The sequence below is a fragment of the Scyliorhinus canicula genome, chromosome 3, assembly GCF_902713615.1.
Source record: "Scyliorhinus canicula chromosome 3, sScyCan1.1, whole genome shotgun sequence".
Lineage (NCBI taxonomy): Eukaryota > Metazoa > Chordata > Chondrichthyes > Carcharhiniformes > Scyliorhinidae > Scyliorhinus > Scyliorhinus canicula.
In genome coordinates, this window is record NC_052148.1 from 38,472,718 (window position 1) to 38,496,108 (window position 23,391).

The 23,391-nt window shown below is 40.1% G+C and overlaps 1 protein-coding gene across 5 annotated transcripts in view; it reads left to right on the forward strand.

The window, feature by feature from the left end:
• uvssa (UV-stimulated scaffold protein A) overlaps positions 1-23,391 on the forward strand; it is a 112,063-nt gene that overhangs the window by 12,693 nt on the left and 75,979 nt on the right. For 4 of the 5 annotated variants that reach the window (XM_038793335.1, XM_038793336.1, XM_038793337.1 and 1 more), the window contains exons 5-8: positions 5,522-5,893; positions 11,467-11,576; positions 13,705-13,833; positions 21,992-22,103. In XM_038793335.1, coding sequence (XP_038649263.1) covers positions 5,522-5,893; positions 11,467-11,576; positions 13,705-13,833; positions 21,992-22,103 — 723 coding nt within the window. The remainder of the gene's footprint in view (positions 1-5,521; positions 5,894-11,466; positions 11,577-13,704; positions 13,834-21,991; positions 22,104-23,391) is intronic. The other variant, XM_038793338.1, reaches the window with a different exon arrangement.

Genomic DNA, 23,391 nt, shown 5'->3' on the forward strand with positions numbered 1-23,391 from the left:
TGTGCTACAAATTCCACTTTTTTGTTTCTGTTGATTTATTTGATGTATTCTCATGGATGTATACTCGTGGAAATGTAATGTTAAGTAATCTCCAACTATATTCTTTTCAATGAGAAACCTATGTGAAGGGCCAATTAATGTTCAAAAGAATAGGAAGGAAGACTTGCAAACACTTACCATGAGCCTGTTTAGGGTCACAGTGGAGAATTCTGTCCTTTTACTTTTCCATGGTCCCATTTCAGATCATGGAAACAAAGTCATTAGAATAATTAAGATGGGTGACCCACAGTAGTTAAGGGGTAACAGTGATGCATGCCCTGCTGTGATAACAGCTTCTTCAAGAGAGGCTGGCCTAAACCTTTGTCAGGCCATATAAGGAAGTGAGTAAAATTATTTTTCACTGGGGAATTTAACAGGTATCTTAGAGGTTGCCAGTCCTTATTGTAGACACACAACTGAACAACTTGATAGAGGGAGGGCTACACTGGAGAGAATTCCTAGGAGATCCCAGAAACGCCTGCAGTCATTCCTTCATAATGCTGCTGGGACGTCAGTGTGGCCACAGTTTGAAAGGTAAGTTACATAGTCTGGCAACCAAATGGAGCTTGGTCCTGCTGTTCTATACCTGACTAACAACGGTAAAATATAATAACATGTGGAGACTAATGATACCAAGCTTGGGCTTTGCCAACCAAACATTGCAGGGAGAATTGAGCCTTAGGAAGATGAGGAATTTTTGTTTTTGAGATCTTGAGGAAGAGTTGGAGCACTAATGGGAAACAGGTTTGTGTTGAATTTTTATGTAATTAAACTTTCAATATAAGATGTGGTACCTTCCATTGATATTTTAAGTTCCAAATTTTATAGATAAAGATGCATTATCAGAATGGGCTGTTGCGCTATGATTAGCAACAAATGAATATTTTAAAAATATGCTTAGAACCTACTATTATATTGTTGTTTTTAATTACAGAAACATGATTGATCAGTAGGAATCAAAACTGGGATTTCAGAATTTCAGTTCCAGATGGGCATGTTCATTTTTTAATATATATCTGCCCACTTGTGATGGGACTCTTATTTTTCTCTTCTAATAAGAATCGGTGGTCCGATCGGTGAGGTTCAAAAATATGACTTTATTGTTAGTTACTTCACTGGTATATACTTGAATAAGAACTGCAGAACTGAATAAAATTTGGCCTGTGGGCGAGTACAAAGTGAATAAAACTTAGAATTGAAATATCAAACAGCACATAAAAAAGTCAAGCCCGTGGCAAAAGCATAAATACAAAAGAAATCACTAACGCAAACAAACAGATGAATGATTCAAAAATTCAGGAACAACATACCTGCACCACGAGGTCCTATTTTTAAGGAAATTCTTATCTCTGGTTTAACCCCTCCTTTGCGCACATTGGCTTCTCATTTCTAGCTGGGATCTCCCGGTTTGTTCAAATGAATGTCTGTTATTTAGAGGATAACTTGTTCACCAAACATTGGACATTACTTGAGATTGATTGGTGCCTATCAAAAGTGTTTGCGTGCATTGTATTATGAAAAATACTGAGTTACTACTAATGTATTTCTCACGCTTTGCCATTTTTCACAGTCTGGCGGAAATGTAACTAAAAATTGATTAGTTAATTACACAAGGAACACTCTGTTCTCAGTATTAAATACAATGGAATAAAATGGTTAATTCATTATCTGAAAAATGACTTGGTTCCCACAGTCAAGACACTCTTAATATTTTGCTTATTGGCTATATGCATTCAACTAGCCCAATATGAATAAAACTAGATTCTATCAACTTGACAGGTTATATTCCCCCCCCCCAAATAATCTTGTCTGCAAATTGGATGGTAAACCATTATAAGAAAACATTATGTAGAAAGGATGACAGATATAGAATGCCGCTTGGAACTCAATATAATAATGTTTCATTATTAGTTTTTCTGAACTCCTGAAGTCTTGTGATGCACAAAATAATCTTAAATTGGTATAAATTGGATAGACAACCAAACGCCCTGGAGTTGAGAGTTCAAAAGATGGGCTAACTGATGAGAGATTAAATTGTTATATGCTTATGGGGAAAACTGCAAGTAACTCTGTGTCCTTGCAACATAAAACTAATTGTGCTAGGCCCTATATGGTGATCCTCAGGTTAAATCACCACCGGTCAGCTCTCCCCCTCAAAGCCTCTGGTCACCTGGGACTATGGTGACTTTACTTTGGGGCAGCACGGTAGCACAATGGTCAGCACTACTGCTTCACAGCACCAAGGACCCGGATTTGATTCCCAGCTTGGGTCACTTTCTGTGCGGAGTCTGCACGTTCTCTCAGTGTCTGCGTGGGTTTCCTCCCGGTGCTCCGGTTTCCTCCCACAAATCCCAAAAGATGTGCTTGTTCGGTAATTTGGACATTCTGAATTCTCCCTCAGTGTACCTGAACAGGCACCATAGTGCGGCGACTTGGAGATTGTCACAGTAACTTCATTGCAGTGTTAATGTAAGCCTACTTGTGATGATAATAAAGATTAATTAATGATTAAGGCTTTTGTCATGTGAACTTTCAATTGCTACCAGAATAACTTGCCCTTTGTCGACTTTTTTTTTACAGCCATTCTATTACCAGTTATCTGGAAGGAGGCTATTTTTCAATAAATAGAATATGCATATGTATTTATTCAAGCAAGAAAACATAAAAAGTAAAAAATGATATGCTTTTTTTTATCTGATAAAATACTGGATTAACAGTAAAGCTTCTTAGAGTGTCACATTAAAAAAAAAGTAAAAATAAAAGTGCGTCAATTGAAATCTTCCAAGTCTTCAGCATTCAAAGCACCTTAGAAACACCATAATGGGCATTATAATCATGATACCTTTAGCCCCTGACTCATACTTTAGATGTTTTAAAAAGGAAATAGTGCAGGTTTTGACCTGGAGGTCTGAAGAGCAATCAACCTCTGACTTCACCTGATAATTCCTTCACAGTAATTAGAATTTATGAACTTTAAAGAGCCATAGATCTTCACCTTCGAGCATTGCGCTTCTCTTGTAAAAAGCATATGAACGTGAGCAATGTCACAGGATATCTGCTAAAACAAATAGTGTAGCATGTTGTGCGCATTTCTGCTACCTTGTATTTCCATCATACACGCTGCACATTTCTATGTCACAAGGGCAGCATTTGAAGCTCCAATGTGCAGAGTTCCTCAGCAATTGGAAATGGCTAAAGTGATTCAAGAACCAGAACATAACAAATAGACGAAGGAGGAGACCATTCAGCACTTCAAGCTTGCTCTGCCGTTCAGTATGGTCATGACTGACCATTGGCCTTAATTCCACTTTCTCACCTGCTCCACTCCCTTGATTACTCGTGTGACCACAAATTTGTCTACCTCAGCCTTAGATATATTCAACAATAAAGCATCTTTGAGTGAAGAAATCTCTCCTCATTTCAGTGTTAATAGGTTGCCTCCATATTCTGGAAATTGTGACCCTGACCTCTAAATTCCCAATCAGGGGAAACAACTTCTGTGTCTACCCAACCAAGCCCCTTCAGAATCATGTATATTTCAATGAGATCACCTCTCATTCTTCTAAACTTCAGAGTATACAGGCCCAATTTACGCAGTTTGACATCATTGGAGAACTTCACGATGCTTAAACTTTAAGGAATCAGCAATTGCCAGTGTCTATTTGACTGCAGAGTACTGTACAATTCATCCCACACCAGTCTTGTAGATACCGAGCTCACCGCAACAATGCATTTCATCTCCGGTACCCTCTGGTCAACTCAACTCCCCCGGCTCCCAGTCCTGAGTAACATCCTGCCCCCTCACATACGGGGGGAGATTGCAACATAAAAGCTCCTGGAGAAGGTTTATATCAACCCAAGCCTAGCACTACCCAGAGACCTTACCAATTCACTTGTTGCTTGCCTCCCATCATGCTAGCCTGTATGGTTAAGACCACTGTGCCAAGGAATAACAGCAGAGGCCCTATGGCAGCAGGAATGGAACTATCATGCCACCATTAATAGCCACGTCCTCATCACAGATCCCGCAATCCGCCCACCTGGCTTCAATCTGCAACATCAACACCGAGCACTCCTCAAATAAAAGCAAAATACTGCGGGTGCTGCAAATCTGAAATAAAAACAGAACATGCTGGATAAGCTCAGCGGTTCTGTAGAAGGATCGTTTAGATCTGAAACGTTAACTCTGTTTCTCTCCACAGATGCTACCAGACCTGCTGAGTTTATCCGGCATTTTCTGTTTTTATTTGAGCACACCTCAACCATTTCCGTGCTGACCAAGGCATTTGTGCAGCTAATCGGCACAAGTGGGGCCTTGCAGGGATCGCGGACTACAGCTGTGGTGCCCCCCCAATCAATGATTCACATTATTGAAAACTGCACCCTGACAAAATTCAGCGGAGGGCTCAGAGAGCTCTGTTTAACCACTGCAGAGGCTGCTGCCTGGCTTGATGATTACTGCACAAGCTAAAGCCAGCTGAACTTCTCTTTTAAAAAATACAGGGAAAGATGAATTTTGACATGCAGCATGAAAAACAATTAATCTCTGACCTTATTTCAGGTTTACTTAACAGCAATTATGCATTGTGTTATGAAAGGATAGATCTTTAACATCAGAATAAGGTCTTGTACATCTTGAGTGTTGGTTTGCCTCAGTATAGAACTCCTGCCACTGGGCGTGAAGGTTGGGGGTTGAAGCTGCAATTCAGGACTTCAACACAAAATCTAGGTGGCACTTTAGAACAGGGATGCTACATTGTCCTAGGTGTGATCTTTCAGGTGAGGCATTGATCCGAGGACATGGCTTTTTCTGATGAAGGGCAAGAAGTACTGGTGACCTGGATAACATTCATCTCTCATCCAACACCACTAAAGTAGATTAATTGACCTCATTGCTGTCTTTGGACCAGACAAATTGCTTTGTTTGTTGATTTAATAATAACAAAGACACATCTAAAGCAATTGATTCCCTGGGAAGCATTTTAGAGAGAGGGTCGCTGAAGATGTGAAAGGTAATATATACAAACACATCTTTATTATTTCTTCTTGCACCAGAATAATCTATTGTCCTCCATTTAGCACAAGGTGGCCATTAGTTTTTTTTTTAAAGTATCTAGTTCTAGGCGGCGATATTGGGCATTGTACTAGTTTTGGTGTTTAGCTAATTAATAGGGGCTGGTTTAGCACAGTGGGCTAAACATCTGGCTTGCAATGCAGAACAATGCCAGCAGCGCGGGTTCAATTCCCGTACCGGCCTCCCTGAACAGGCACCGGAATGTGGCGACGAGGAGCTTTTCACAGTAACTTCATTGAAGCCTACTTGTGTCAATAAGCGATTATTGTTATTATTATAATTAGTGCAAACCACTGGAGCGTTTTCCTCGGTGCAACATTTGAAGCTTTTTCATCGATAGGATGTGTTTCTCGTAGTTGTTCTTGACTTGTTTTTCAATCTTCCATTTTTTTTCTGTTTGCAAAACAGAAATGTCAGAAGAAATTCAAAACTCTTTGGTAGAGCTGGAGTCATGCTTCAGACTGCTGCTACCCGATGTTACTGAGTTCACCTGCAACAACGTCGAATCTCAGTACACACCAGAAGCAGCTGACCAAACAAATGCCGCAAGCTGTACAACCAGCGGGCAGGAAGATGTGTTTGATGACGAGCAGCCATGTGGCAGTAAGGATGTTGCGCCACTGCCTTTGGCGAGCTCAGCTCATGAGAAGTGGAAATCAGATAACGTGTATCAAAGTGAGGACAGTGAGGATGAAGAACTTGGACACAGCGGTGAAGAGTTTATTAGAAACCATGGTCTTCTCTCGCACAATTATTCTCTCGACTTGGAAATTCACACTGGTATGTACAGATCACCCTTCATTATGTTACTAATCTTGAGTTTATTAACTAGCATTGTTTCAGATGTCCACACTTCACTAACTTAAAAAAATTCTTAATAAAATGTTCGATATTGCATTTCAGATTTCTGCCAATTGGACATATCATTAACAAATATAACCAGCACAAAGAAAAAGGCAACTGCACACAGGCAATGCTGTATTGATAGATTGTAGAAGTATCCTCTGGTATAATCTTGGTACAAGTTTGGAGGGGAGCTTGCAGTCTAAAGAGAAAACCAGTCCAGGGTCTGTTTTCAGAGAGTATGAGCCAGGGAAAGGTATAGGCGAGTTGGTACTCCTTGAGGATAAACTGGCGTGTGTTGAAGAATGGATCAGCTGGCGTCAGTCATCCTTTCCACAAGCATTGGTGCTTGAAATTGCACTCATCACAGCAAAAGCTATCAGTTTACATGTTAATATATTTTATAATGCATACCATTCATAAAAATATTCCAGTAACCATGCAAATTATTTTGTTTCCATGCAAGTTAGTGAGTGTTCAGAATAAGACTTGATTTTTATTGATTTTGCTCCGAATTTACAGTTTTTGAAAGCATTTCTTCAGAATTTCTCCTGGTTTCTGATGCTAAAAATAAAACTGAAAAATATGCAAAAGAAATGGGTTTGTAATTCATCAATAAAACATGAATATAAAGGTCCTTATTGACAAATTAGGGCAATTCAGAAGGGACCTTGTAAAGGAATTTAATATATGGAATAGATAAAATAAACACAGTATAATCCTTCCCTTGGGCATTGGGACAATTTGGCACAGGCTCAGCAGTGAAAGACAAGTTTAGGAATGAAGACAAAAATATTTCTTTGCACAGAGGTTGCTGAACAGTTGGAACTGCTTTGCAAACAGGGTAGTTAAGGTCAAGATGCTTGTCTGTTTCACAACTCGATGTTAGAATTGACATTTTGGAAGGACATAAAATAGTCCCAAGGGCTTTCTTCATTTGAACCTATATTTGCAACATCCTCCTTCTGATGACCACAGCAGGATTGTTTTTGAATAAATCATTAGCTTGCTGATATCTTGGGCTGGACCAACTTCTGATCGGCAATTCCTCAGCTTCCCTCAGTTTCTCTGAAAAAGTCTCCAACTCTGAGTTAGAGAAAATTAGTCAGTGACCCTGTTTCCAACACCTTCTGAGGCAGAGAGTTCCAAAGTCTTCTGACAGAAAAATATTTCTCTATTTTCAGAAGAATATTCGTGATTAGTACTTGACCAGCCCAGCAAGGTAGGAGGCAATGCTGAATCTAGTTCTGAGGAATGAGATGCTTCAAGTAGATCAAGTGTCAGTAAGGAAACATTTTGGGAACAGTGATAAAAACATAAGAACGAGAAGCAGGAGTAGGCCATCTGGCCCTTCGAGCCTGCTCCGCCATTCAATGAGATCATGGTCATCTTTTGTGGACTCAGCTCCACTTTCCCGTCTGAACATCATAACCCTTTATTCTTTTATTCTTCAAAAAACTATCTGTTTTGATCTGGAAAACATTTAATGAAGGAGCCCCAACTGCTTCACTGGACAAGGAATTCCATAGATTCACAACCCTTTAGGAGTTCCTCCTAAATTCAGTCCTAAATCTACTTTCCCTTATTTTAAGGCTATGCCCCTAATTCTGCTCTCACACGCCAGTGGAAACAACCTCCCCGCATCTATCCTATCTATTCCCTTCATAATTTTATATGTTTCTATAAGATCCCCCTGCATCCTTCTAAATTCCAACGAGTACAGTCCCAGTCTACTCAATCTCTCCTCGTAATCCAACCCCCTCAACTCTGGGATTAACCTAATGAATCTCCTCTGCATACCCTCATTTCGTTTCATTTCCAGCGCCAGTACATCCTTTCTCAGGTAAGGAGACCAAAACTGAACACAATACTCCAGGTGTGGTCTCACTAACACCTTATACAATTGCAGCATGACCTCCATAGTCTTAAGCTCCATCCCTCTAGCAATGAAGGACAAAACTCAATTTGCCCTCTTAATTACCTATTGCACCTGTAAACCAACTTTTTTGCGACTCATGCACGAGGACACCCAGGTCCCTCTGCACAGCAGCATGTTTTAATATTTTATCATTTAAATAATAATCCCTTTTGCTGTTATTCCTACCAAAATGGATAACCTCACATTTGTCAACATTGTATTCCATCTGCCAGACCCTAGCCCATTCACTTAAACTATCCAAATCCCTCTGCAGATTTCAGGTATCCTCTGCACTTTTTGCTTTACCACTCATCTTAGTGTCGTCTGCAAACTTGGACACGTTGCACTTGGTCCTCAACTCCAAATCATCAATGTAAATTGTGAAAAATTGTGGGCCCAACACTGATCCCTGAAGGACACTGATTGCCAACCAGAGAAACACCCATTAATCCCCACTAATCATTGTATCATAAGGTTTAGGTTAACTATGGATCAGGACAGGAAGCAATCTAGAGTAAGAATTCTTAATTGGAAGGCCAACAATCTTTGGGTTGAGGACAGATCTGTCCCAGGTAAACTGTAATCAAAGATTATCAGACAATACTGTTAGAGAACAAGGGGCTGCCTTTAAAGAGGAGATAGTTCGAGTATAGTTGTCATACATTCCCACAAGGGGAAGGGAAGGCAACTAAAGCCACAGCCCTGTGGATAATGAAAGGTAGAATCATAGAATCCCTGCAGTGTAGAAGATCTTTTGGCCCGTCAGGGCTGCACTGACCCCCTGAAAGAGAAACCTATCTAGGCCCAATACCCCAACCTATCCCTGTAACCCTACCTAACCTACACATCTTTGGACACTAAGGGGCAGTTTAGCATGGCCAAGCTTCCTAACCTGCACACCTTTGGTCTGGGGGAGGGTGAAACCAAAGCACCCGGAGGAAATCTATGCAGACATAGTGAGTCACCCAAGACCGGAATTGAACCCAGGTTTCTGCCGCTGTGAGGCAGCAGTGGTAACCACTGTGCCACCATGCTGCCCTGAAACAGGAAAAGGAGGCATATGACAAATGCTATATTGAAAATACATGTGAGAACATGTCTTTTTTTATTCATTTACGGGATGTGGGCATCGTTGGTTAGGTCAGCATTTATTGCCTAGCCCTGGTTGCCCTTCAGAAGTTGGGTGTGAGTTGCCTTCTTGAACCGCTGCAGTCCTTGATGTGTATGTCCACCCACTGTGCTGTTAGGGAGGGAGTTCCAAGATGTTGCCCCAGCGACAGTGAAGGGACGGCAATATATTTCCAAGAGAGGGTGGTGAGTGACTGATATATAAAATGCTATATAAAATTCCAAGGAAAATTGAAAAAGGAAATACAGGGAACAAGGAGATTATAAGAAGAGACTGGAAGCTAACATGATATGGAATCCAATTTTTTCTGAAGGTCAAAGGGTAGTAAGAAGGGTGGGACCAATTAAGAACCAAAAAGGAGGCAGAGGGCATGGCTCGGGAACTAAATGAGTACTTTGTGACTGTTTTTACCAAGGAAAAAGATGCTGCCAAAGTCAAAATGTAAGAAGTAATTGGGATACTGGGTAGGCTAAAAATTGAGAAAGAGAAAATATTGTAAAAACTGTCTGTCCTTAATGTTGATAAGTCGCAAGGACTAATGGAATGAATCTAGGTGCTGAGGGAATGAAAGGTGGAAATCATAGATGTGCTAGTCATAATCTACCAATCCTCTTTAAATATAGGGATGCTGTCAGAAGACTGGAAAATTGCAAATGTATCTTTGTTCAAAAAAAGGTGGTATGGATAAACCCAACAACTACAGTCAGTCAGTTTAAGCTAGATGGTGGAAAAACAAAGAACAATACAGCACAGGAACAGATACAGAAACGTTTAAAAATAATAATCCGGGGCAAAAGTAACAGCCACTTGGATAATTGTGGATCAATTAAGAAAACCAGCAAGGATTTGTTCTGATGTGATTTAACTGATCTGATTGGGGTTTTTTGATGAGGACAATGTGGTGGATCTGGTATATCTCGACTTCCAAAAGACATTTGAAAAAATGTCATATTACAGGCATATTCAGTGTCATGTTCAGTGGAATAAAAGGGACAGTGGAAAAATGGAAACTAAGTTAGCTGAGTGACAGGAAGCAGACTAGGGGCTGGTTTAGCACAGTGGGCTGAACAGCTGATTTGTGATGCAGAACAATGCCAGCAGCGAGGGTTCAATTCCCGTACCGGCTTCCCCGAACAGGCGCCGGAATGTGGAAACTAGGAACTTTTCACAGTGACTTAATTGAAGCCTACTTGTGACAATAAGCGATTATTATTATATTATTAATATGTGATTGTTTTTCAGACAGGAGGAGGATACACAGTGGGATTCCCAAGGGATTGGAATTAGGAGCACTGCATTTCTCAATGTACATTAATGGCTTAGATCTCGGTGTACAGGGCAAAACTTTAAAGTTTGAAGATGGTGCAAATTATGGAAACATTGGGAATTGTCAGGGGGGAAAGTAGTAGGCTTCAAGAAGATAGAGACGTATTAGTGGAACTTGGCAGATGAAATTTAATGTAGAGAAGTGTGAAATATTACATTTTGGTAGGAAGAACAAGGAGAGGCAGTTTAAAATAAGGGGTCCAATTCTAAATGTGGTGCAGGAACTGAGAGACCTGGGTTTTATAATGATAAATCATTGATGGTGGCAAGGCACTTTGGGAAAGTGGTTAAAAAGGCATATGGGATCCTGGATAAATAGAAGCCTAACAAACAAAAGTAAGCAGGCTTTGATTACCCTTTATAAAACACAGAATTGTGCCCAATTCTGAGCACCACATTTTAGGAAGGATATGAAGGTTTTATAGAGGGTGCAGAAAAGATTCATAAGAATGAAAATGAAAAATGAAATGAAAATCGCTTATGGTCACGAGTAGGCTTCAAATGAAGTTACTGTGAAAAGCCCCTAGTCGCCACATTCCGGCGCCTGTTCGGGGAGGCTGTTACGGGAATCGAACCGTGCTGCTGGCCTGCTTGGTCTGCTTTCAAAGCCAGCGATTTAGCCCTGTGCTAAACAGCCCCGTATGTTTTCAAGGTTTCAAGGATGTGGGATTTAAGTATCGTGAAACAGATCGGAGAAGCTGCTGCTGTGCTCCTTGAAGACGAAAGGGTTGTGAGGAGATTTGATGAAAGTGTTGAAAACCATGAGTGGTCTAGATTGAATAGATAAACTGTTCGCATTGGTAATAGTGTTGCGAACCAGAGGATATTGATTTAAGGTGATTGAAACAAAAGGAACAACTATGACACGAGGAAAACCTTTTGTGGAATGAGTGGTTAGGATTTGGAATGCACTGCCTGAGAGTTGGTGGAGGGAGGTTCAATCGTGTCCTTCAAAAGAGCATTGAATTGTGTCAATGCAGGGCAATGGGGAGAGGGTGTGGTTGCTGTGGGGGAGACGGGACAAGTTAGGACTATTAAATTGTTGCTGAGAACCGACATGCGCTCGACGGGCTGAATGGCTCCCTTCTGCAGTGTAACTTACATGATGTTCTGATATTCTGTATGTTTGGATAACAGACTTAAAGATCAAAGAGAATGAAGACAATAGTGCTGTGATCAACAGCGTAAAGGACCTGCAAAGACTACTCACTAACACATACTTGCCAACTGTCCAGTATTGGATCCAGGTATGAATGAAAACGTTTAATGTTGTTAATGGATTTTGTGTAAAGAAACTTGAGCAGAAGCCCTGGGAGACACGGCCATAAACATAATCTCCAATGATGCTTTTAATAAATATAAATTAGATTGAAGAAAAGTAGACATATCGTTTGAGATCTTAAAGGTCTCAGGATCTCTTGCGTCTAATTCTAGAGTAAAATGTGCCATTTGTAATTCTAGCACTATTTATGGCACTAGAATGTCATTTAAGAAAAAAGGTTTACCATAAGATAATTTTACAATCATCTTGTCCTTGAGTATTGGTTCAGAAGCTACACTCCTATAATTTTTGGTATTTCAATTTGCAAACTAATTTTGGAGTTAATTAAGAACATCTCTGGCCTTCTGATTCAAACTGCAATTTTTATATTGTTTACGTTGGCTGCTGAAAAATAGTTGCTGCCAGTAGTTTTATTAGTCACTTATCACATACCTGTTTTATCCAATTGAGTACAGAACAGGTGCCATCCTTGTGTTATAAACAATTCCAATATAATGTTTCATGCACTGATATGAGAAAGATATTTATATTTTTACACATCTTGTTTTCAAAAAGTTTACCATGAAGTCTAAGGGTTTTGCGAATAATTGCAATTTGTATTTACAAAACCTGCTTAACTGAGTAAAACATGCTGATGCGCTTCATAGATTCATTAGGAATAAATTGATGCCAAGTAAGGAAAGCTTCGGAGGGATGACCAAAGGATTAGTCAGAGTGGTGGGTTTTGAAGAGACTTTTGAAGCGGAGAGAGGGAGGGTATTCCAGAATGTGGGATCTTTGTGGCCGAAGTCACAGGCACTAATGGTGGAGTGAATAGTTGGCAGGATGTAAAGGGTCAGAGGAATGGGAAATCCAGAATAGGTGCAGGAAAAAATAAATAAATATACAAATGAGAATTTTAAATTTGGGACATTGGTGGCTGAGGAAGTCTTCCTGCTTTGTCCAGGAATTCTTCGCTACATTCTGCAGAGCTGAAGAGGACTTAAGGATGTTGTATCTGAAGCCTGCAAGCTGCCCTTCTCTGTAATAAATCCTATTTGTATAACATGTAAGTTGTAGGAAGTCGGGCAACTACAGAAAGACCAGGCTTATTAGCCTGTGCCAGAAAGATGACCAGACATCTCTCAGGATGCATCAGGCCATGGCAAGCAGTTCTAACCATGGCTCTAAACCTTTGCACAAAAGGCTCATTCCAGAGAGCTACAGAGATGCATTGTATATAAACATAAGGCTAATTCCATCTTTGCCTGTGGAGATAGTTTATGCACTTCGGCAGTGTTCCAGAATAGATTTCTACTGTATCACTTTATTATCCAGGTTTTTGGGGCCTTTTTATTGCATCTTATGAAATGTTGTGTCTCAAATATAAATTCCCTTAAATGCACAGCATATTTGCAAACACCTCAGCCTCCTGAGTTAACAGAATATTGGGAGATGTAATTATGTTTTTATTTTGCCAGCTCACTGTCTTGCTATTTCAATAGCAGAGGGCATGTAGAAGAATACATGTTGGGTGACTAGGGAAATATGATACTCCCATGGTTCATGGTGACACTTTGTAGGCTCCACAGTGCTGTTGAGGCACTGCAGTAAAGTATGGAGTAAAACAAAAGCTAGAACTGAAAAAGCCATTCGGGTGCTTTGAGGAAAACTTAGCTGTTTGCAATATTTGCCCAAAATCATGTCCAAAATGTCTAATAACTTTGCAATCCTGTAAAGCACTGACATTAGATGTCCCAGAGGACTGCAATGGCATTGTTGATGCTATAAACTAACACCATGGACATCATGAGTGGGCCCATTGATTAGTGCTGCTGGACAGCTGAGATCAAAGACATTTGTGATGTCTTTGCAGACACATACACAAATAATTTTAATATTTTATCAAATTGCCATGTCCGTACCAGGACGTTGTTGCCACATTCTTATATACCCTGTCAATCTCAAGACCACAACTTCTCCAGCTGCTGAATATCTGCATGACTGAGGCTGAATATGCTTCATCTCAGGCATAACCCTTCGACAGAATGTGTTATTGAAACAGGATTCTAGTGATATAATTTGGAGCAATGATTTTTAAAAATGTGTTCTAGACATTCACCAAAGCTGGTATTAGCGACACCCGCCTAAAACGCGCCATTGACTTAAAAAATACAATTGATGCAGCACTAAAAAAACTTGAAGAGATGAACATTGATTACGAGAAGAGACAGAGAAAAGTGGTGAGTACTGTTATAGCCTAAGTCAGTGATTCTGGTAAATGCATTGCGGAGCAAAGTGGCTGCTTAGAAATCTTGCAGGAAAATTCTACTAATTCCTTAAATTCTTAATTCTAAGAATCTGGGTGTTGTGAGCAAAGCTGATATTTATTGGTCATCCTTAGTTTCTCTGAGAACGGTAACTTAATGATTAGGTTGCTCACTGCAAAGTGCAGTGAACAGGTAACCATGTTGGTATAGGATTGGAATCACACTTCGATCGGGGAAGGACAGCAGATATCCTTCCATGAAATGTGAAATCTTCATGGTCACGTCTACCGGTACCTATTTTTAATTTATTTTCTTAGTACTGAAAAATTCTTAAGCTGCTAGGATGGGATGTGAGCTCATAGTCTATGGATCATTTGGATTACTAGACCAGTAAAATAACTACTACATTACTGTACATTGGAAAGACAGGCTTGTACCATTCTTCAGAACTCCAAATAAAGCTGAATTATTTAATCTGATATGGACAATTATGGTGGCCTGGATTATGAAGGAATCCAAGTAAAGAAATAATGAAGACTTAGAAGGATAAAACAAAGTTGTCCCTGTAAACAAGAGCTTAAAGAATTTAAAAGGGTTCATTCATTTGTATAAAGGACAAATACAGTTCACAATGCCTAACCTGCACATCCTGGCATGGACAGACTTGTATCTTTTACAGCAAAAAGAGAATCTCCAATAAGATAGACACACCTAAAAACCGCACAGCAGCTTTTCTTTTGCACGCTGCACGGGAAGACAATGCAATGAAGGATTTGATACAAAAAGGTTTATGTTGAAAATTCTAGACCCATAGTAAACTGGAACTTTTTACAACATAGGACCACCTCTTAATCTTAAAACACAGACTCCTGGCTAATGGAAATTAACCACTGCGAAAACTTGCAAGCTTAGAATTTCCTTCAAATTGAAAAGGTCTGTCCCTAAGGAGCAATTAACAGTTAAGGTCCGAAGCAGTATCATCGTCAAGTCGCAAATAAACATCTCTCAACAAGTCGCAATCAAATTTGAGAATGAGGTCTGGTTGTAATGATTCAATCTTTCGCTTTTGTGGAACTTTTAATTTTAGCTGTTGCAGCTCCAGTTGAAATGATAGCCAGCAGAGGGAGTTTGTGCTGGCTTGCTGGAGCAACCAGCTTAAGCATCATAGCTGGAAAAGACAAAGCAAATGTTGACTGTAAAATTTAGTGTTAAATTTACATGAATGTAATGATGAACTGAGTGCTTTTCATGGCAAGGGCAGCATTTATTGATGTTCCTTCGCAAAGTAGAACTTATTCTTTTGAACTGGGTTTCAGCTGCATTTGTTGTGCTCCGACATAAAGTTAACCATGTATATGATGCACTGCATCATTCCTAGTGAAAAGCAACTCTTTAAGCATATGTTTACCTAAAGACACACAAGAATGTAACATCATGTGGAATTAATAATCATTTATTTACACCAAGCCTTCCCTTTCACTCTGCCTATTGTTAATCAACTTTCGGGACATTTTAAGTTTCTTTCCCTAGCTCCTGGAAAATTTGAACAGTGCTGCCAATAACTTCAGACTGTGAGTTTCTGGTCTTAACTGTGATATTATCATCATAGCTGAGTTGGGACCAAGTGGGAAGGCATGAAGATTTGTCATCCTTGGCACCTTCCCCTCTTAATGGTGGCCAGCAGAAGAGAGTTTGGGGAACTCTCCTCTCTGCTAGGAAACACTGAGTTGTCTGGAGAACCTGATGGAATAGAAAATAAATAGATTGTTGCAGCCTCTGATCATATATTGTTGGATTAATTAGTCTAACTGGCCAATTTAACTAACAGCTGAATTGGGCCATCCCAAAATTTAAATATACTTTCAGAAATTTTCAGAGGCCTCACTATGTCTCTGGTTTCAATATAGCTCCTTAGTTTATTGGGTTTTATTTACATAGGTTTCATGGATTACAAGATGCTTGCGCTTCTTCACTGCTTTTCTATTTCAAATTATTTGCTTCTGGATTTCAACTTCCACCTTGAGCTTGATTGACAATTTGGAATTGCACTAAGTTTTAATACTTTGCACTTTGTGTTATCTTGGGCGCATTATTTTATGTTTTTTGATTACTGCTGCTGCTTTAAGGCAATACATGTTTCCATCCACAGACACCTCTTTTTTCACTGTTGCTCATGGCAATGTTGTCCTCGGCACTGACCACTGTGCTCAGTTTGGGATTCTCATTGAACCTTCTATTGGGTATTATCTGATTGGGAAGGCCTAGATTCTCCGTTCTGGAGACTAAATGCCACCGCTCTCGGAGAATCGGGACTGGTCTCTGCTGGTGTGGGAGCGGGGACCAGGTTCAAGTCTCTCTCCTTAACCATGCAATTATATGCATGGTGGAGAGCTCACCAGATTCCATTAGAATGCTGGTATCGGGAAGCCATTCTGAACGGGCAGCCTGATCCAAGGTCTGGCGGAAGCCCGCCCTGCATTGCTAATCCTCCTCTGCCCCCTCCTCCCTCCACTGACAAGGAGGGGTATCCTTACCCCCACCCCCCCACGGGAATAATATGTATCCCCGTTCCCCCTTCCAACAGCACGCACATCTGAGGGTGACCCCCAACGCCGTCCATCAGAGACCTCCATTTGTCACCCCTGCCTGAAATCTGAAGAGCAGTCCAGGCAGTAGTGAAAGATCACTGCATTTTCACTTACCCTACCCGAATATCTGCTGCCTCAGACAAAAGTGTTTAAAGCAGCAGCTGTTACTGGTATCAGTACACTTTAAAGGCTTCAAATCCCCTGACAATCTTTGAAATGTAAAATTTCCATTCAGTTTCATACAGCAATGAATTTTCCTAGCCAGTGATTGGCAGCTTTGTTACTCCAAAGACAGGTGCTTGGTGGATTGTTTATCTATCTTTCCCTTCACGCTTGAATGCATCTCAAGCAACCTACTTTGATGCTAACCACAATGTAAACAGTCTTGCTATGATGACAGCTCCTCACCACATCAAAAGAAGCTAAGTGGTTTCCCTTCCTCTTATTCACAGCAGAATGCACTTAGCCAAGATCCCAAACCTGTTTTTTTGGGAATGCTCCATTCTCCGCCCAATTGGGAATCCTGATCGCACATTGGGCAATGGAAAATCCACCCTAAGGAATTCAGCCAGAGTGAAGAAATGTAGTGCACTGTAGACATATTGCACGTACTTCGAATTGGCCCAAGACCCAGATATTCGGATCCAGGTACCCTTGCTTGACCATATCTGAGAAGACCTTCCTTGAGGGAAAGAAGTGCTGCCACCCATTGGAGCCTGACCTGCATATAGGATCTAGCACAGGGATAACTTTATCTGTAGCAAGGATCATCAGAAAGTTTTTTTTTGTGTGATCCACCACTAATGAAATTTGCCAAATCACCTGCAGACATTGGGGTCAGCTTTCACTTGATGCTCAGTTCTACTCTTCCACTTTTCTCTAGCTCTTTACCGACTTTATGCAGATTATTTTTTTGACATCAAGTCTTGGATGAGTTGACTACTTTTAGATCAACATCAGGAATTCTGAAGTCATAAATTTTGGTACAACACCAGCCTCTTTACTGCAGGTTCCATCATCCTCCCAACCATAATCTTCGTCTGAATTAGTCAGAGTTAACTGCTGTCCAATTAAACCTTGAGCTGAGCTTTAACACTTCAGCTCTTGTTTTCACCCTGACTTCACATTACCTGACTTCCTAAGCCAACCAGTTGCTGAAACTCTTGTACTTTCAGAATCAGCTACTCTTAACACATTGCTTGTTGCTTCCCATCTGCTATTCTCTAATTTTTTCTAACATGTCCCACAGTCCAAAGATGTGCAGGTTAGGTGGATTGGCCATGATAAATTTCCCTTAATGTCCAAAAAGGTTAGGTGGGGCTACTGGGTTACAGGGATAGGTTGGAAGTGTGGGCTTAAATGGGGTGCTCTTTCCATGGGCCGGTGCAGACTCGATGAGCTGAATGGCCTTCTGCACTGTAAATTTTATGATTCTGTCCCATACATGTCAGGTTTGCTGATCGTCCCATCCTAGCTAGCCTACATCGGTTACCTTCCCTCCTAATGCATTTGGTTTCAAAATCCTTGTGCTCGTCCATAAATCCCACCGCGTTGTATCCCCATCCTCCCGGGAATGTGAAGGAAGTATGAGGTCATCCACTTTGGATTTGTAAAAGACGAATTGAATAATGTTCTGAAAGGCCAGAGAGACTCAAAACTACAGAGGTTCAAAGAAATTTAAATGTATGCCTGCTCAAATCATTAAAAGCTAGTGCAGAGGTAAAAGAAGTGACCAAAAAGGCTAATGGAATATTGTCTTTTATCTCAAGTAAGTTCAAAAGTGAGTGTTCATCATTTATTGTCCCTAATTTTAAATTAGATCTACTTATTTCCTCGAACAATTAGCAGAATTATTAAATAATGGGCACCATTCAGCCTAAATATGTTCGACAGGTTTGGTGGGGAATTTCCTGCCAGCTTTCTGGGTGAGATCCAGACCTGGATTCACCCACACTTAGTCATTTTTTTGGGCTTTGATCTAGCCCACACTTGGAAATTTTTTTCAGCAGTGGGAAGCTTAACCCTTCGGCAGGACCGGCTCCTTGGAGATCAGGGCGGCATCTTGAAAGGGTTTGCCAATCTCTAAGTGAGCTTGAGGGACCCCCCCCCCCCCCCCACACCCTCCAGCTAAGGGCAATGCTGCCACCCGCAGACATAAGTATATATAAGTATAGACATATAAGTATAGTATACAATTGAGGACATCCCATTATGGGGTAGCTGAGGACCCCCATTTTCAGGCCCTCCCGCTCCTTCCTTTCACCTCCTTTCAGGAACCCCCCTTCAGCCCCTCAACCTTTATGAGGCCCCTTCATAACCCCTCCACCCCCTCACCTTCATCCTTCAAACCCCCCCTCACCCCACTGGCTCATTTAAATATCAGTATCTGGATAATGCTCAGTGAAGGCTCGGCACAGAACCCGATTTGGGCTTCTCCCAACCGTGATTCAACCATCGCCTCCTGCTCTGTACCGGGCGCAACGCAGTTGCTGAATCGCGCCCAATTTGTGTGCGCGTGCGGTCTGCAGCTTTCAATCCTTAACTTTCACAATTAATTAAATGCTTTTGATATTGTTTAAATGATGCATACACAACAACGATCCTTCATGGAGAATGGGAATTGAAGCTTGATGGAGACAAATGGTCAAGGATCGAATCACCCAGAGGAACAATTGCAGGCCATTTAGTCCCTTGAGCCTGTTCCACTATTCAGAGAGACGATGGTTGCTCTGTGACCTAACTCCATATTAAAGTCAGATCTAAAATCAACAATCCACCGAGCATCAATTGTCATTCATGAAGAAGACTTCAAAGCTTTCACTACCTTTTATGATTAGAGTTGTTTCCTAAATTGGATTGTAGAAAATCAGGAGTTTGCATTCGCAGAGAATGATCAGAAATGCTGGGTACTGGTTTATTTCCATTCAATTCTGAACCATCCCTTGTTCTCCATTGAAACTGCTGCCAATTAAAATTTTAAAAAACGAATCGATAATATATTCTAAAATATTTTTGAAAGAGCAGGCATAACTCTAGCCAAAATATTTTAATGTACACTACAATTTGTGTTCAAATATTTTCAAGTATTCTGATGAATGCTTTAGCAACTGAAATATGCATTTATCGTGACTTCAGAGCATCAGAGTCCTTCCTAGAACTTGGCTCTGCTTCATTGCAAAAACAGTCCCTAGTGTGCTATGATTGCGTACACCTTCTCATTTGTTATTGGCTCATTATTTGTCAGTCAGATGCATCTCTATCAAGTTTAAAAGCAAGCTGAAATCATCAGTGAACAACAGTGCAAGCTGATTGTGATTTTACAAGTCTTTGCCACAAGCTTTCGAAATATTGTATATTTTTTATGTTGTACAGTTAGAGGCTGAGGCTAGATGCACCTGACTTACTGGAGTGCTATAATTTGCAGGACCTTCGAGAAAGGATATTAGCATATAAATAGCAGATGCAATGACGACTATCACAGCTGAGTACATTTAATTTTTAGTTTATAAGATAGAATGGGTTTTTAAATGCATAGCCATCAAGCCTGCAGAATGACAAATGAAGTTTAGAGTTCACTTGTCTAAGGATGCCTTATAACATCATTTTTTAGAGTGTAACAGACACTTATTTAAGACAGAACAAAACTGATTTCCTGGGTGGGAAGTAATTGAGATTACCTCCCAAATTAATTAGACCATGGAGAATTTATTTTATGATTCTATTAAGATTTTACACAAAACAAAATGTATAGGGAAGCAGATTTTTTTTCAACCATTCAAATATTTAGAATGATCCCATGCTTTAGCTTAATTTGCTCTGATAATATAAGGGCAAATAATTTGTTTGATTTTATTTTTTGCCATAATTACGACTCATTCAGTAAAATACTTTGCTAATGATGCATTTTTGGTATATTAAAAAGCTGCAAAGAGATTAGAAAGCACAATATCATACTGATAATTTTGTTTTAAATTGAGTTGTGATATGTTGCTGTTTCATCTATGCTTGTGCACTTATAGTGCAATGTTTTCAGAACTTTTATGTATAGCCCAATTCTGCACTCATAGTTGGCATTATAAAATTGTAGTTTCCCTGTTGTATTTTAATCATAGAATTGTTACAGCACAGAATGAGGCCTTTTGGCCCTTTGTGTCTATGCTGGCTCTCTGCAAGAACAACTTACCTAGACCCACTTCCCGCCCTTTTCCTCTTGTCTGCAAACATTTCCTCTTCAGATAATTGTCCACTTCTCTTTAGAAAGCCACAATTGAATCTTACCCCATCACACTCTCAAGAAATGCATTTAAATCTCAGCCACTTGCTGCGAATAACGTTTTTCCTTATTTTGCCATAGCTTCTTTTGTCAATCACCTTAAATAGGTGTCCTCTGGTTCTTGATCCTTCCGCCTTTCCCCCTATCTACTCTGCCCCAGCCCCTCAAGATTTTGAATGCTTCCATCAAATCTCCTTTCAACCTTCTCTTCTCCAAGAACAGCCCCATCATCTCCAATCTATCCACGTAACTGAAATTCATTATCCCTGAAACCATTCTCGTAAATCTTTTTTGAACCCCTTTTTGTGACACAGGTGCTGCTTTTTGCATAAGAGGTTTTGGCTACTTAAGAACAGTCTGTACTCCTCAAACATAATTCATAATGTAAAGACTTTTGAGATGTTTGGAGGTGATCAAGCACCCTGGGGTAAAAAATTGTCTTGGGCACAAGCAATAACGAATTCATACCCCAATTTTAATGAAAACAAAAATTGTGTGGAGTACAACACTGGCTGCATATTACCAATTGTCCATCTTGTGCTATTGCCAAAGACAGACAATTTTACCCCCACCACCCATCTGACTGCAAGCGCTGTGACTTCTTACATTTGAATAATGTACTTGTGTAATTTGGAGATTCTTGACTTAGGTGGTGCCTTTACCAGGGTTATTGTTGCTGATGCATTGTATGCCAGAGAATGCTTGTAAGATTTTTGGAACCTTTCAGTAAAAGTATGTAAAATTAAAATAAATAAGGAAAATCTAACATCTTCAGTTCTAAGAAGTTCTCTTTTCAGGATTTGATCAATGTTTTTTGAGCTTTATCTTGCCTCGAGTTAAATGCAAAATTGTTTTTCTAATGATTGAAATTTTGACATTTTACTTTTGAGAAATGGTGAACACTGGATAATGGCGCAATTTCATGCATTTAAAAAGAAGCAGTATATGTTATGCATTGTAGCACCAGACCCTACTGCACCTTTCAGAAAATTAAAACTCATAAATTCTGTTTAGTGTTTGATGTGCAGTGTGCAAGCTGAAAGCCATAATACCCTAAACCTTGGGTTGTGTTTCACCTTTCATAAATTCCTGGGTAGATTCTATACAAAAATAATTTTCAGGTCCGCAGCTCATTGTTATTCAGATTTGATTGATTGCTGTCATTTACTCACTGAGAAAGTTAAGTGCTCCTGTCATTTCCGAAGAGTATAATTAGGATGTTTCACAGGTCAGCGATAGTGACAGGTTTTCTTTTGATTTGCTTCGACAGATGAAAGCGACCGATGAGGATGATGACGACGACGGTGATGATGATTTTGTTGAAGTTCCAGAGAAGGAAGGTTATGAACCGTACATTCAGGAGCACCTTCGGGAGGAATACGGTGAGTTTGTGCAGCTGCCGGCTGCCACTTCTCAGGACGCTCTCCCACAGCTACGTAAACAAAGCCCCATTATTAAGCAATAAGGTGATCAGCTGTGAGCTTAATCTGCCCACTGATGACTGAGGAAGTTATTACCAAGTTATTCGAACACCCATTTATAATAGATAAATAAACATCTTGCGATGATCTCCCTTGATAAACTTTCTTTCTCTTGAATATATCAGTTAAATTTCTTTCTGGTGCAGCTAACACTTCCACTGTACCTCAACAGAACGTCCTAACTCCAGTGCCAACCCAACTGTTCAAATACAATTGACTTGCTCCCAACAGTTTTGACATTTCACTTCTTGTTTGTAATTCATAGTGTGGTAATGCTTATTTGAACCATGATGTAAAAGTCGGTAACATATGCATTCACATTGCAGAGATGTTTGTTTTTTTTTAAAGCAAAATGCACAAGCAGTTGGTGTGTTTATGTAATGCTCTGCCAAATTCATATGAAAATGAAAAAATGAAAATCGCTTATTGTCACGAGTAGGCTTCAATGAAGTTACTGTGAAAAGCTCCTAGTCGCCACATTCCGGCGCCTGTCCGGGGAGGCTGGTACGGGGATCGAACCGTGCTGCTGGCCTGCTTGGTCTGCTTTAAAAGCCAGTGATTTAGCCCAGTGAGCTAAACCAGCCCCATGATATTGTTATGAAGTCAACTGATTCCAGAAGCGTTTTTTCATGGTGGCGTGAGGTAGGAGTGTTATTCCACTGGGTTTGCTACAAAATTCATACCAGGCAGACAAAATACCAGCTCATGGCATTAATGTGGCAGTCTGAAAAAGATAATGTAATAGTACAATCCTAACTAGGCTGAATCAATCCGTCCTCTTAATCCTGACACTAAATCCATCTTTGGTACTTTCACGTTGGCTGTGAATAAGAGAAAGGAGTCTAGTTTATCTAAGATATATGCAGTCTCAAAGTAATAAAAAGGGGTCAAGTGTTTGTTGAACCAACAATAGTTTAATACTATTTTTGCTTATGAATGCTAAATTTATTTAATAATAAAGATTATTATTATTTAATTAAATCAGTCAATGGAATTTATATTTGATTTACCTGAATGTAAACAATTATGAGTACTAAAGTAGCATGCTGAATCCAGTGACATTATTTAAATTCATCTTTTCAAAGCTAAAGGGGCAGCACAGTAGCACCGTGGTTAGCATTGTGGCTTCACAGCTCCAGGGTCTCAGGTTCGATTCCCGGCTGGGTCACTGTCTGTGCGGAGTCTGCAC